At 39.2% G+C, this 15,910-nt stretch overlaps 1 protein-coding gene across 1 annotated transcript in view; it reads right to left on the reverse strand.

Annotated features, from left to right (window-relative positions):
* Nucleotides 1–9,565: 9,565 nt before the first annotated feature.
* The window catches only part of LOC145993790 (uncharacterized), a 321,611-nt gene continuing 315,266 nt past the window's right edge, over nt 9,566–15,910 (reverse strand). The window contains exon 3 of the mRNA XM_083129591.1: nt 9,566–14,358. Within this exon, the coding sequence (XP_082985717.1) occupies nt 12,850–14,337 (1,488 nt within the window). The 5' untranslated portion in view covers nt 14,338–14,358 and the 3' untranslated portion in view covers nt 9,566–12,849. The remainder of the gene's footprint in view (nt 14,359–15,910) is intronic.

A 15,910-nucleotide genomic window follows, 5' to 3' on the forward strand; every position in this document is an offset into this window, starting at 1 on the left:
ATTCCTGATATTACTACGACCCCAAATTTTAACTATGTTTGCCTATCCTAACCTAACCTAACCGTACCTGAATGGTTCGTGGGGCTATCCGTCAATGGTTTGTTGGGCTACCCGTGCATGTTTTTTTCGAGCCCAAATTTTAACTATGTTTGCCTAACCTAACTTAACCTAAACTTACCGAGAATGGTCAGTGGGGCTATTCCTGAATGGTTTTGCGGTAATTGTGATTACGAACCGATAAAAAATATTATTTTCGTAGCACTTTAACGGCAAACGTTCATCATCGAAGACGCCATTTTCGTATCCTGCAATTTTATGATTGATGTACTGTTGCCAAATTTACCTATAATCAAATCAGTTCTTCTACATCGTGATTGTCGCTGTCACATGTAAGCACGTTCTTTGGGCAATATACTGAAATCCATAAGTTTATTAATTAGCCCACAGCCATCCTCCTGCACACTCCACCTAACAATCTGTACAACATTAACAACTTTTTTACTGTTCTCTTCCGCCATTCTTACACGATCCATGCTCTCCAAGTATGAAATCAACAGTGTGGCAACGCTGTAGACAGCGTAACTAATTTTAATTTGTTCATATCAACAAATATGGCTACCATACTTGTATACGGAGAATCATTGCGAGAATTGAAAAGCTTATTTTACAACTTCTACACGTTAATGAACATTTTTTCCCCCTCACCCCAACATGTTAACTTGAGATAAATAATCACGAATAATTATTTCGTGAGTATAAGACGTAGCATAGAAATTACAGAAGGGTCCGGTATTGTAAATTCTTGCCTTAATGAATAATAGGGGTGTGCTGGACAGAATTTTTTGGGTCGGGACGGGATCGGGACGGTAATTTTTTTAAATCCCGACATTCGGGACTGAAAAATTTGCAATTTCCCGACCAAGTCGGAAAATTTTCTGGACGGGAAATGTTCGAAATTTCCCGAAGCACTGGAAATCTCGAATTTTACAAGTCATTTTCACTTTAAGTGATTGTTTTTGCATTTCTAGAATAAAAACTTACAACTTTCGATAAGTTCCAGAAACTTACAAGGCAGAAAACGTCGAGAATTAACGACTTTTTAAAGTAAAGAATCCAGCACACCCCTAATGAATAACGTTGAGTCGTTTACTGTTGATTATGTTATTTGAAGTCATACATGCTGCTGCTGTGAAGAGATAGATGTTGGTTGGTGATGCTGTATTTCCTGCATTCTTTAACAATTTTGGTCCCATTTTATTTCCCTTTTTTGTTTTTGTATCACTTAACATTGAAAATATTCTTTCCGTTTCCGCGTTAGAATGCGGCAATGTTAGCACTATTTTCGCGAGAGTGGAAATGTTTTCAAAAAGGAACTTGCCTTGAAAGTTTTTGGTAACCGATAACATGTTCCAAAATTCTGATGGAGATCTGTTAGTTAGTTCTTTTTTCTCCTCCTCGCTAAAGTATCCAGATAAACTAATTCATAAAATGTAATTTACCAAGATTGAAAAAAGTACCTACGTTTTCCCTCATTTGGCAAAATCTGTCCCTACGTTCCTACGCGGGCGAAATTTAGTGAAAAGTCCCTATGCGTAGGGACATGTCCCTACGGTTGGCATCACTGCCGACACGTGCAGTATGAAGCGCCCTCTCGCGGCTGACAACTCACCCAACCCCCGATAAGCTGCAGGCGCTGTCGCGACAACTGAGAATAAAGTAGCGATGACTAATCTAAGATTAGATGTCAGAAATAAGGTGCCAGAAATATTTGTATTTGGGAGGACACCTTTTCCTGCATCCGTGCGACAAGGTACGTGCTTATTTCAATTGTAATTGTAACTGTAATTGTGAAAAGTGGAAACATTACAAAACAAGCGGTTTCTGTTACGGACTTCCTGAACGCAATTTGCCGGGACCTGTTGCATGAAGAGTCCGCGGAACGGCCGTCACGCTGGCGGTGAACGACTGAAATAACCTCCCTGTATATATAGGGGGAAAAGAGATTGTAAAAATCGGTTCGTAAATTGGAAAACCTGCCCCCCCCCCCCTCACTCTTGCATAAGTTCCGACGTCCATGTCCATGACAGTATAAAAAGGGAGCGTTCAACGGTTCAAACCTCTCTCATCGGTTTAGTAAACATTTTCCACTAATTGTGTAATCAAATATATTATATCTCAAAATTGACAAAAAAGACACTGCATTGGTTGAAAATACTTTGGAAATTCCATTAATATCACACATACGAACGTAACTAGGGTTCTAAGAATAATAGCCTTATGCTTGATTTACATTAGTGGTAGAGTCACGCTCCGCTCATGATCAAGTCAAATATTATTGAACGATTCTTAAAACATTCACACCTAGCACTCTGGTCAAGGTTTGCTCAGATGACTCTTCGCTAACGATCAATTGAAAAGAATATTTGACCGGAGCGGATCTTAATAAACAAGCATTAGGTAAAAAATTGAATTTTTCTTACCTTAAACATAGTAGGAGGTTTTTCTTCCTACGAGAAATGGCCTTACGGAATTTCGTGATTTTTCTCTTTATTAAGGGCTCAATTTTTCCCCATTATGTTACAAAAGTTGCAAGTGACATTCGAAAATTCTTGAAACAATTGCTGCCATTGTCCACTAGGTGACAGTATAAAACTAAATTTCTGTTTTGCGACTTGAATAAATTGGAAGAACCCAAAGCAGTTATCGTTATTGTTTTTCTGTCATTTTCATCTAGCACCAGTTATATAACAGTCAAGTTCTTCGATGAAGAACTCAAATATTGTAGTTAGAACATTCGGACAACGAAGTTAGTAATAAGGTGTGTTTTTACACAGCGTATATTGATACACTTGCAGGTTTAATTGTATCTGCTGCAAATATGCTTTATAAAGAAACAAACTGCAGGAGTACTAAGTGAGGTGAGTGTACAGTGGGATCCGTGAGTATCACCGTGCAATTTGTCCATCACCATGTTCGTGCACTTTATTTGACCCAATAAGAGCTTCAAGAATTAAAATAAAACTCAAAACAAGATGTTGACGACTTCTGCACCTGCATACATAGAAATAAATCTCTTAAAAACATATAGGATGTAAGAGAAAAATTAAGGAAAATAGTCATGGACAATTTGCACGGTAATACTAATGAATCCCACTGTACCAGAAAAATCCAACACCAGACTGACGATAATCGTACTTTGATCGGAGCAAATTTCAGTGTTAGTGTGAATGCCCCAAGGCGAAACGTCACCTGAGCGTTGCCAAAGCCTTACTCTAACCAAGTTAAATATAAAAACAATACTGTTATGGCTAATATAATTAATGCATTATGATGAAGTAATAAACCCCTATTACCTGAGCCTGAGGTCGCATAACATGAAAGCTTCATGCAAGTGAATATATAGTAGCACCAGACATAACTAAATAAGGAAACCATCAAAGAGGACGTTGGCTACTGCTTCATAAATACAAAATACGTGTATTAATGAAAAATAAACAATTTTCAATAATTACCTATTAATTGCATAGTAAATATATAATCAAGCACGGAGGGCTGAAAATAGAAGCGATTAGCGAAGCGTTAGGAGTTTTATTTTTATTGACGTTAATAATTTTACATTCTTTGGTTAGGGTTTGGTTTGAATTGCTGTTTTAAGTCCACTTTATGCACAGTAAGGCTATTCGGGACTGGACCTACAGTTTAAAGTAGGATCCGAACCACTTGTGCCGTCACCGGATATCGAACCCGGGACCTCTTGATTACAAGGCAATGACGCTACCACTGTGCCATGGGGGAGGCTCTCTTTGGTTAGGGGTGTTAGGTTCGACGCTCATAGCAATTTTCGACGTTTTATATTAAGAGTGCTAAGTTTGGTGGCGTTATCATTATCACATGCTTTTTTTTCTCTTTTTGAATAGGATGCATATGTTTTTATGAATAAAACAACTGTGAGAGTAGTCCCCGATAGGAGTTTGTTTTTACTTACGTGGGCCATTGTTTAGGGTCGATTTTCTATTTGTTACTTTACGTAACACAAAGCGCGGCCGTTTACCCGCTGTAACCCCTCGAGAATTACATCGATTTTTTTCTTAATCGACAGATTTCAATGTTTTACGTAATGTAAAAGTGGTTCGAGCGTTAGGAAAGCACAAATAACGGAGATATTTGGTCCCAAAGTATGGTTCACGTAAGTTAAAACCTAATATTTCGGAGTATTTTCGTAGCTTTTCTTTAATAAAAACTGTTTGTATGCACACTAAAATAGCGAAAGAACACGTCGAAAATAACTATCAGTGCCAATCCTAACGTAACTACGTTAAATTATAGCTGCTGTTGTGGAAAGTCGTTTTGGGTGCTATATTCACTTGCGCAAGTCTTCGGGCTGTTCTGCTATACGGTAAAGTAACACGCTAATGTAACAAGACTATACTTTACTTCACAATAACACATTTTTGCTCTAGCAAAAATCAAATGAAAACGTTCATAAACAACAAAATTTTCATGAACCATGCAAAATATTTCACTTTCTACAGGGGATACAGAGGGTCAAGGGTACCCACAAAACATCGAAATCTATCGATTAAAACAATTCGATACAATTCTATAGAGGATACAATTATATTGGGTTGGCCTATAAGTTCTGGCGTTTTTTTTTTGTGAAAATTTTGCGTGAAAAATAAAATGTGTTGGCAATGTGTTTCATGTTATTCGATAGAGAATTATGTGCTCTACAAAATAGTGTGTTTAGTTTTTATATGCTGATATGCTTTTTGTTCTTTCAGGTCATTAAAATGGTCAAGTCGACAAAAAAGAGCATTTTCTACACCTTCTGCTTTTTGCGTTTAATCGAGGTGCCAAAGCCACAGAAGCTGCTCGAGAGATTTGTGAAGTGTATAGCAAAGAAGCGATACCTCTTAGGACGGCTCAAAATTGGTTTAAGCGATTCAAAGACGGCAATTTCTACCTCAAAAACATGCAACGCACCGGACGCTCCGTTCAGTTCGATGAGGAGCGAATGAATCAGTTTATGCTCGAAGATCCACGCCAAACGATGAGGGAATTGGCGGAGATAATGGAATGCTCCCACAGTACCATACAGCGTCACCTTCACTCGATTGGAAAGGTTCAAAAGTTGGGTGCATGGATTCCGCATGCTTTGAACGACAACAAAAATCAACGAGCCACAATCTCAGCTGGTTTGCTTGCCCGTCATCGGTCAACTCATGGACACAAGCAGCGATTCCTCTACCGAATTGTTACCGGCGAGGCATCGCTTCTTCGCCATACACTTCACAAATCTCTCGAGCAGATTCTGTGGCTTTGGCACCTCGATTAAACGCAAAAAGCAGAAGGTGTAGAAAATGCTCTTTTTTGTCGACTTGACCATTTTAATGACCTGAAAGAACAAAAAGCATATCAGCATATAAAAACTAAACACACTATTTTGTAGAGCACATAATTCTCTATCGAATAACATAAAACGCATTGCTAACACATTTTATTTTTCACGCAAAATTTTTACTTAAAAAAAACGCCAGAACTTATGGTCCAACCCAATACAATTGACCAAGTTCTACGAGAATTTCAGCAATTACTCTTTAAACATCGGGATATTGTATAAACTATAAATATATTCCTCCCACGAAGAATAAAAAAGTAACAGACTTTCACACCCCTTTATCCGGACCCCGTGGCCGAGTGGTTAGCACATCGCGCTGCGACGCTAGGTGTCCCGGGTTCGAATCCCGCTCGGGCATGGTTGTTTGTAAATGTCCATTCATCAATTTCATTCCTCATCCCCATCTTCGCAAATTAGCCAAGAGGCACAAAACGTAAAATAAAACAAATCAATCAATCAATCTCACACCCCTTTAAATACTACCCGATTATAATTCTAAGAGCACCAAATCTGACCAGCCTACCTTCACATGTAGTAATTGCATACGAGCGGCATGATAAAAAATAGTTCTGCACAAAAAAGCAGTTTGTAATCAGAAAACCTGTTTATTGTACGCTCAGTGTATAAAATGCACGTGTATCGTGACATGATTATGACATTACACAATCGGAACTTATTGTTTTTAAGTCCACTTTATGCACAGATAGGACTGAACCTACAGTTTAAATTGGCATCAGAACCTTTGTGCAATGTGCCTCCACCGGAGGATCGAACCCGGGACCCTGTAGTCTAGGAGACACCATTACAACTACGCCATCAGGGATGCTATACACAATGAGAACGTGCAAAAGTGTCGCTACTACACAGATCACAATGCTGTACATTTATTTGCTCCAAGAGAGCTCACAATTCCTAAAATCTCTCTCCACAAAGCAAAATATTATAATTGCAAATTGGAAGAGGTACATTTGCAAACTATGACCTACTTTAACAACACTGGAAGTAATCCACTTTCTTTCAAGTGTATTCCCGAATCACTCATTCAATCCAGCTAAAGTAGCAGCCAGCAGAGAGTGAAACAATTACCATCTCTAACAGAAATAACTTCTTCAGATAATTTCAAAATAAAACTCAAATGCTTCCTACTGGTTCAACAAAAAAGCAACTCTAAATAAAAACCTCACCTGTAGTCAATCATAAAGCAATTTTTTCAAGCATTACCTAACAATAACGCAAGGCATTAGATTTCATTTCTTGCATTTTGTATATAACTAATATATCATATTGGTTATATGTATGCTTTTCTGAATGCTAAAGTGATTTTGTTTATGCATTACTTGATCCAGCTTACTTGCTAAGTCTTTCTTTTTCTCTTCTATTGCGGTATGTTTAAAACGTACTGGCCATGTTTGCTGTAATTACGCCTACCCATATCTTGGCTCGATTTTGTGCAGTTCATTGTCTTGTGTTTTAAACCTAATAATTTTGTTGTTTTGGTTTCTAGTGTACGTACATATAATTTTAATTCTGTCTATTCTCAATGTAACTACATTTTAATTTTTGTATTATTACGACTTTCTCGAATCTATTGACAATTGTCGTGCGACGTAAAGCCGATATCTACTGACGAAAACTCGACGAGTTTTGAATGACTATCTAATAGCTCCTGCAACAAAATATGACTTTGCTACTTAAATATTATTAATGATAATGACATTCCTACCTGTTTCTGCATTCGCCGTGACTTCAATTCACGCAACCCACCTTCCTGCCGTGCACAAACCTGAACAACTACTGTTGAATTGCTGTTGCCAGTGTTATCAAACCATATCCACATAAATGAGCTAAGTTGCATCTTAAATAGAACTAAGATTTTCGAAGGCGCGATAAACCGCCTCCTAGGGTAACTGGGTATCAAGGAGGGGAAGGACTGCTTTAAAGTGTAGACAATTTATTCTTAGTTTCCACCGTCTAGATCAGGCGGTACGACCCTCCTCCCCCCTCAATCATGGTCGCATGAAATAAAAAATAAAGGATTCCAGGGAATCAATGTTATGTCATCTTCACATTAACGACTGCGCTAGAAAAAAGACTGCGAGGGCAGAAGAGTGAGTGAGTGAGTGAGTGAGAGAGTGTGTGTGTGTGTGTGTGTGTGTGTGTGTGTGTGTGTGTGTGTGGAAAGGATGGGGTAACAGCCAATATACCTCTAAATATTACTTGTAATATGCATATTCAGGGCAAAACGTCATAGAATTACAATTCCTTCTTGATATATGGGAACCGGAGTCACAGAGGGCACCAGAGGAGGGGATAGGGGGCGGGTCACCCAGTTGACATCTTATTTTGAGTTGGGAGTTCACAAACACTATTTCATTTCAACTCTTTCACTACACTTGCACTGTTACCTGAGAGGTTCCTAAATTTTCTCACATTTATTTATCTATTTATTTAGTAGCCCCCCTTTCACACATGTTCGCTATCCTCACTGAGCTTCTTTGCCCAGGCATAGTGTAGGAAAGTTTCCAGATTCCTTATTTGCGCATCCCCTCCCCTCTCGGTCTCTCCCTCCTAATAATGCTTGTCATTATATTCTCAATGTTAGCTTCATTTATTTCCCTGATATATTTATGTCTTGCTTCCCCTGTTTGTTTGCACTGGAGGAGAATGTGAAATTTCGTCTCGTCTTCACCGCATAGCGGACATTCTACACTCCCGTCCTCCCGTTTTAGTTTAAGTTGTGCCCATCCCCCCAGTCTGAACCAGGTCAATCCTGACCTTTCTTGTGTGTACTAGTCTATCTACAGCATCATTAACCTTCCTGGAAATGCTACAAACTGCGTCCGAAACAAGAAGAGTACTTCCTGTTGGATCACGGGCGCGTACAGTAATAGTAACCAAATTGTCCAATATCATGTTCGTTTACTCACTTTTCTGCAAAGTGAAGGTAACAAATTAAAATAAAATCGTCAATAAGTAGAGGACAACGTCTACTTAAGCGTCAGTACAATTTCATCCATTAAAGCAACAAAGTATACAGAACTTTAAAAAAACGAAAAATAATGATGGACAATTTGCCTACTGTTATCTTAGTCGCTGATAGTGCAAAACAGGTAGAATTTAAGAAACAAATTAATGGAAATAGAGGTGGACAATTTGCCTCATAATAATTATTTATCCTATCGTTACGAATTCTCATAGATGTAGTTTCAATTTTAAAAAGGTTTCAGTATTAAGAAAGAGGAGAAAAATCGGTTTTGATAATATTTCTATGCAAGTACAGTGGGATGGCCAAGTGTTGCTCGGCAATTTGTTCAAGACTATTTTCGTTAATTTTTTTCCTTGTATCCTACTTGTTTTCAAGCAATGGACTCGTACGTCCTCTGGCACAGACGTTGTCAGCTGTTTATTTTACGTTTTGTTCCTATTCTTCTTAATGGCCAAAACAAAGATAAACAATATACTTTGCTTGGTAATACTCATGCATCCCATTATGCAGGGTCAACGAAGTTAGTAATAAGTTGTGTTTTATACAGCGTATATTGATACACTTGTATTTTGAATTGTATTTTCTGCAAATATGCTGTAAAAAGAAACAAACTGCCGGAGTACTAATTGAGGCCAGTGTACCAGTGTAATATTTCCGCCATTTTAAACTTACTATTAGCAGAAATGTAGTATATAGCTATGTATTATTTTTATACCTTTAATCCCTTTCCAATTTCTATGAAATGTTAATTGAGACTGTTGTTTGCACATAAAATTTAGCAGTTTAATATACAAACTGTTTGCATCCCAACATAGTCATCTGACCCAGACCGGAAAGGGATATCCATCCATTCACTATTGGTCAACTTTAGTGTAATTTTTAAGTTCACCTTCTATGTAGATGCACTACTGAATACAGATCAATTTAACAAATATCAGACAGAATGCCGCTAATTTGGCATTTAGTATTGTAATCTGTGATCTTTGGATTATTGCTATACGTGAGGTTTCCTTTACAAATCCATCAATTCCAGTCTGAGTACTAAGTGCCTATGTCTCCCAGATCAACCATTAATACAAGTATAATACTTTTCATGACTTTTTCAATAAGAAACAAGTAACTAACAAATGATAATTTTAAAATGAGCTAATTCCAAGTCGTTCATAACATTTATTGCAATTTTTACATCGCATACATCTGCCACGGTAATCATCATCATCATCATCGTATCACCTGCTAAAAGGAGGCTCTTTAAGACACTGCTTTACCATAATTTTTTCTGACAAGAATAATTTGTATTTGTCGTTTATATTGTTTTGGTCGTGCATTTATGTAAACTGTATTACAAGTTTTCTTTTAATATTTTTGTTTCAATTAAGCGTGTAATAAGGAAGTAGGAAAATATATGAAATCTTAAAACTTCTGTAAAGTTATACTAGTTGTCATGTATGAAGTCTCTATTTAGATAACCTGAAAGATTCTTTTTAAAAGATCATTTTCGTTTTTGTGTAATATCTATACGAAACTTGAAAGTTTGGTCTTCGATGGAGGAAGATGCTACGTTTTCTACAGGCACCATTTTTGATTCTTGTTTTCGACGCTACAAAGTCGACATGAGAGTACAACAGGAGTTTCCCGCACTGATTAGACTGACGTTATAGAACATACATACTTTTAAGCAAAATGCATCGGGTATGTTCTGAGTTTTTAAGGCGTGGCTTCGGTCTTAGCTGAGGTTATTGATTGTCACTGCTTGCTAACCAGCCTACGCAACTCACCTCTTTGGTCGTGATTGGATCAGTCAGAGTATCGTCAGCAAAATTCAATGACGTTCAAGGCTGATTTACAGTTTCCTGAAAAAGCACGAGTATCAATGGAAATATCCGAAAACTCGGCTTAACAACACGTTGAAGGTATAGTTGTATCTTTCCACGATACGGTAGGAAAACCGAAAAAACTTAAGATGGTGTCAGTGTGCTGCGTCGGAAACCTTTGGTCAAGTATGGAGCTTGATGAGTTTGCATAAATTATTTACTTGCTGCAGTTCACGCGAGACTATCACATGCAATTATTGCAAGCTAAAGGCAAAATAAGGGGAGCTTTCTTTGTAAGTTACCACTTCTTGATATTTTATTAACGTTCTATTGTATATTTGTATGTTAATTTAGACGGTTGGGACGAAACTAAAATATAAACCAAGCCAATTCTTTCCCCTGGATTTCAAACTTGGACCATTTGGCATGGAAGCACAGTACACTAACTCTTAGAGCCTCCCAACTTGAGTATATTCTTATATACATATAAGTTGCCACCCGGATTTGATTCTGTGTTGCATTCCCCATCACTGGGGCGACTTTTGATTACACAGATTGGGAATAAATTTGCAAAAGAAAACTTTTATTCCAAGCAAAAACTATTCGTTGATATGTTATCTTCAATGAAAGTCAAGTTATGCTCTGAATGGGTATCAGCAGTGGGCAAGCACACTGCGTGACCCTAGTGAATATGAGTTGACAATCCCTTCAATGTTTTCAATATAACGCCTTTTCTATTTGGTAGAAACCCACGTTTGTATTCAGGTAAGGAACTGGTTTTTCGTTGTCGACCAAGTATTCTTGATGGTACAGCCATTTTACTAATTATAAAGGTCAGCAACAAATCTAGTACGCCAGGGAGAAAGATGGGTGTCGGTGCATGACCACCAAAGACTATATCTTCAATACTGCTAAAGATGTAGATAGATTTTTGTCTTTTGTCAGCAAAGACTTTTTAAAAAAATCCACTGAAGTATTCCAATTTATGAAAAGTTACCTGTTCAGAGTTTCTTCTAGAGAACATTCAAGCGAAATGTTTTGTCTGCTTTCGCTGTTATCTAAATAACTGTAATAGTTTCGTAGCACTGAAGGCATATGTTCCATCACAGATATCTTACTGAACACTGTAAGCAAACCACACGAAGCTCACTTGAATGCTCTAAAAAGGAATTCCAAAATATATAATGTTTCAGAATTTAGACTACCCTAGCAATTTCTGAAAGGAGATAAATTTTCGACAAGTTAGAACTAGTATCATAATTTAGCACATTTATGCATATGATACAATTAAATATGTAGGGAATGCCTAAAGTAAAATTAAATACTGCTAAAGAAAGAAGTTAAAAAGAATATATGGTTGTATTTTCTCCATCTTTTTATCATTGTTCTCGAGAAATGTTCACTGACATATTTCTACCGCATTGAGTCAGCAATATACAGTGTTGCATAATGCCGGAAACTCCTGAACAGTCCTCGTATATAAAGCCGATTACTTTAGCAGAGCAAGCCAGCTATAGAGAAAGGAACCGTCCAGCTTACAGTGAAATATGAAACGTTAATAAGCTATATAAACGTAAGTACTGTTTTAACTTACCTCAATTGGTGTCTTTAGCCATTTTACTATTAGATCTTCTAAAGATTATACATTGATAGAGTTTTTTTTTTTTAAAAAAATGGACCTGATATATGTTTCTCGGCTTGCGTAATTGGTTCCTTCAGGTGCCACCCTGTTTATTATACTTCCAAGTTGGTCCCGTATGCTCCTGAGGGTTTAATTTAGGGACGGTGCCGCTATGTTACTCTATATTATTCGTTTACTGTAAAGCACTAACTTACATACTGCAAAAGAGTTAACCTAATTTTATGGTTGTTTTAAGTTCTCATTTACATCCAAACTTTTGTTTCTTGAAGGAAATAAGTGCGCAATTTTAGGGTGTAATAATTTTGAGTTTGGAATGGTGTTCGGGTTTTTCGGTTCTAGAAAAGCCTTGTCCTGCAATGGCCTCTCTGTTTTTGAACCTGCCTCCTCCTGATACTTAAACAACTTTACCATTTTGCTAATTTGTGACCATATCAAACGTAACAATATTAACTAGGGAAATATATGTAATATCTGCATATATGAAGGCATCCCACGAGTCATTCTGAGCACACTCTCTCATATGTGTCCTTTTTTTTATGGTAAACAGTCCAACAATTTAACCCTTTTTATCTCACGCACTATGTTTTCCTTTCCTCGAAATAATTATCCTGAGAAGAAAGGGACTACGAGAAATTATCTGTTCAAAATATATACGTTGTTTCAACAATGTCACGGAAGCTCCAAACAAGTCAACAATGCCTCAATGTTTTCTCTTTTGTTTCCACTGAATAATCACAGGGGCTTACAACAATGATTCTCTACGCTGTCAATCACCACATCAACAATGAGGTGTGGAATGAAATTAAAAAACGAACGTCCAGTCACAATTATCTTCTGGTGATGTTGGATCTTATTTTTTTTTGGTCAAAACTATCAACGAAAACTGATAACGTTCAACATATAAGGAGATAACACAAACATCGTTCACGGGCATCGCCTGATCAACAATTATTTTGGATTAGGATCGGATATGCTTCGTACAATGGAAGAGAACTTGCTGATCTAGAATCTAGAAGAAGGTTTCGCTAGTCCTTTCGTTCTCCGGAACGTTTTCTATCGAAGTGGACGCGGATCTTTTACCTGGGTTCCTTGACAATCGTTCACAAGATCCACTGAGTAAAGGGTAACATGGAACACCTAACGATGTCGACGGCAATGGTCTGTTGTCACCGTTTACCAAATCATCAATGGGCGGACGGTGCTCTTCGTGATCCATACACAGCGATCCTGCTGCCACTTTGGCACTGATCGTATCACAGGGACTTGACATGCGGCGAGCTGCGGAACTAACGGGCAACGTGAATCGGCGTTTCGGCCGGAAAACTCCAGTCCAGCGACCTATGGGGGCGAGAGGATGTGAGCAAGGCCTTGAAGAGGAGGAAGTGTTCGGCAATTGGAGGAACTGGGAGTATGCGACCGGTGAAGATGGGGACTGGGCAGGCAGCGTCTGGAAGTTCCAGTGGTTTTTCACAAGGGAATGCTCTTCCTCATTGTCACTGTCCTCGATGTCACTCGAGAAGTCCTCCTCGTCGTCGTCGTAGAAGACGGAATCCGAACCCACGGAGCGGAGGTCGAACTCGGGATAGTCCGAGGATAGTGAGTCGCTCGCTCCGATGGACGCGAGCGGTGCTTTAAGCCTGGGAGACCCGTCCTCGACGCTCGGGAACCCTCTGTTGCTCAATGTCCTTTCGCTGCCGCACGGGGAAACGTTGGGCGTCGGTTGGATCACGTTGATGTCGATGGGGTAGTTCCAGTGCGAGTACATGCAAGGGTCCTCGTCGCTGTGCTGCCGTCGGATGATGGGGTGAGGAGCTGCGTGGAGAAGAGGCGGCAAACAGAGCTCCACAGAGCCACGACATTCAAGATACGAGCTGTCGGAGCTGGAGCAGGTGACGGAGCTGAGTCTGCGGATTCCAGGAACCGTGAGGAACTGGTGAGAGGGCCCCGGTGCTGGGTCGTCCTCCTCCACCATGCTGCACCCGGGTTCGCAACTCACACCAAGCACCGAGCCAGGAAGGCTCTTGACCTGCAAGCTAGGGTCCAGGCTTATATAGCTCGTCGTGGAAAGTCTGGGTCTGACGGGAGCACTCATGTTCCCAAAAGACCTCCTGGGAAACCTGGAACTCTCACCAACCATCGCGTAGAAGGCATCCAGAGACTCGTCTTCAAGCTGTTCCTGAGCTGCAACAGCTGCCGCCAGCTGCTCGTCGCTCAGAGTCTTGTGAGACTTGCACTTGCTCTTGTACACCACGAATAGCACCATGAGGCTGAAGAATCCGCCCAAAGTAGCCGCGATGCGGACGCCCGTCATCACATCGTACGTCCTGTAGTACTCGATCTTCTTGTCTTCGGGGCTCAGGGTGGTGGATTCGGGGAGCATCGGGGTCGCGGTGACCTTCCTGGAGGGGTCGCTGATGTGCGGCGTGGCTTCTGTGGCCGAGGGAGAGCTCTGGTGACTTCGAGGTGATCCAACGGTGTCCATAACCGCTGGCACCATGACGGGCGGACCCCGCGTCGGCTGCAACGAGACGAAAAACAATCAGTAGCATCCATTAGCCAATGCAATGGTGGTGCACGGTACATATAATCAAGTGTATAATTACTGCTCAACCAAGGTGAGGAAACACCCAGTAAACTGGCGAACTGAAAAGTCAGTGTGAAATGTTAAATGTAAATAAAAAAAAAAATATATAAATAATTTCAATCAAGGGGTCCAGGGTTCAATACCCGGTGGAAGCACATGGCACAGTGGTTTGGATCCCACTTTAAACTGTGGGATTAGCCTTCCTGTGCATAAAGTAGACTTAAAACAACAAATCAATCAATCAATCAAATGTTAATAAAACAGTAATTAAAAGCTTTTCACTCCGTATAATTTATTTCATTGCAGGTTTCATGCCATGTTACAAGCTTAAAAAATGCAACAATTATTATACAAGTTTATCTGCTAATCATTCACAAACCGTAATACATTAACAAACATAGACATGTTCTTCAGAATTAGATTTCAGCTAAAGTAAATATAATTTGATAATAAGCGTAACGTGAGTAATTTCCATATAACAGATTGTTGTTTGCCATCAAGGTGTATATGCATATAATTATTATCAAGCAAATTGTCCATCACCATATTCACGCGCTTTGTTTACCCCAATGAGAGCTTCAAGAATTGGAACAAAACGCCAAACAATCTGCTGACATCTCTGCACCAGCAAACTTAAGCTTTATTCCTTAAACGCACGTAGGATGCAAGAGCAAAAACCAATGAGAATAGTTATGGAAAATTTGCCGAGCAATACTTGTGCATTTCACTGTACATGTGTTTGTAACTGTATTGAGTATTTGCGGATTGAGTATTGAACAATCTTGAATTATTTATGGATAATATAGCACCGTCAAAAGGGGGGCGGGGGGGAAAGAAAACTAACAGCCCAAAACCAGGAACAATAGGATCTGCCCTGACAAGATGTGCCATAAGTCCATGATGAGAACCGAACTCATTAAATGATCGTGTAAATTTAAGCGATTTGCACAGCAAAGTATGATATTTGGATTGCAAGTTACGTAGTACTATGTTACGTCGTCTATATTCAAGCACATTGAGTTTCTGTTGTAATTATATTAGATTTTCCTGGGCATTAATAGCATCATTTGACATTGTGACGCATTTCATTAACTAACTTGTGGTAACGAGAACATTAGCTTTTGGTTATAAGTGAGTTTTGATCGAGTATGCCTGTCTCGAATTTTAAGTTTTCTTTCCGTTACAGTAAGCCTGGATTTACAAAGTCATTTTTCTCTTGCTTAAGATTCAGAATCAGTCGACTGACGTTTCTGGTCTATTCCCATGTTGAGGTCTCTTAACAAGCCTCGCCAAAAAGCAATCAGAAAGGGAAGAAGAACAGCAACCTTTACCCACAAGGCTGTTCGAAGCGATTTGTCTAATTTGTAAGACACAGAAACGAAGGGAGCTACTTTCAAGTTGATTTCCCAATAGAGACGGACCGTTCACTTCGATTTTACTCACGCTGATTCTGTGGAGCTTTTCTTTTTCTTTGTTTCCTCTATGG

This window comes from Lepisma saccharinum, chromosome 10 (assembly GCF_977018435.1).
Source record: "Lepisma saccharinum chromosome 10, izLepSacc3.1, whole genome shotgun sequence".
NCBI classification, from domain to species: Eukaryota; Metazoa; Arthropoda; class Insecta; order Zygentoma; family Lepismatidae; genus Lepisma; species Lepisma saccharinum.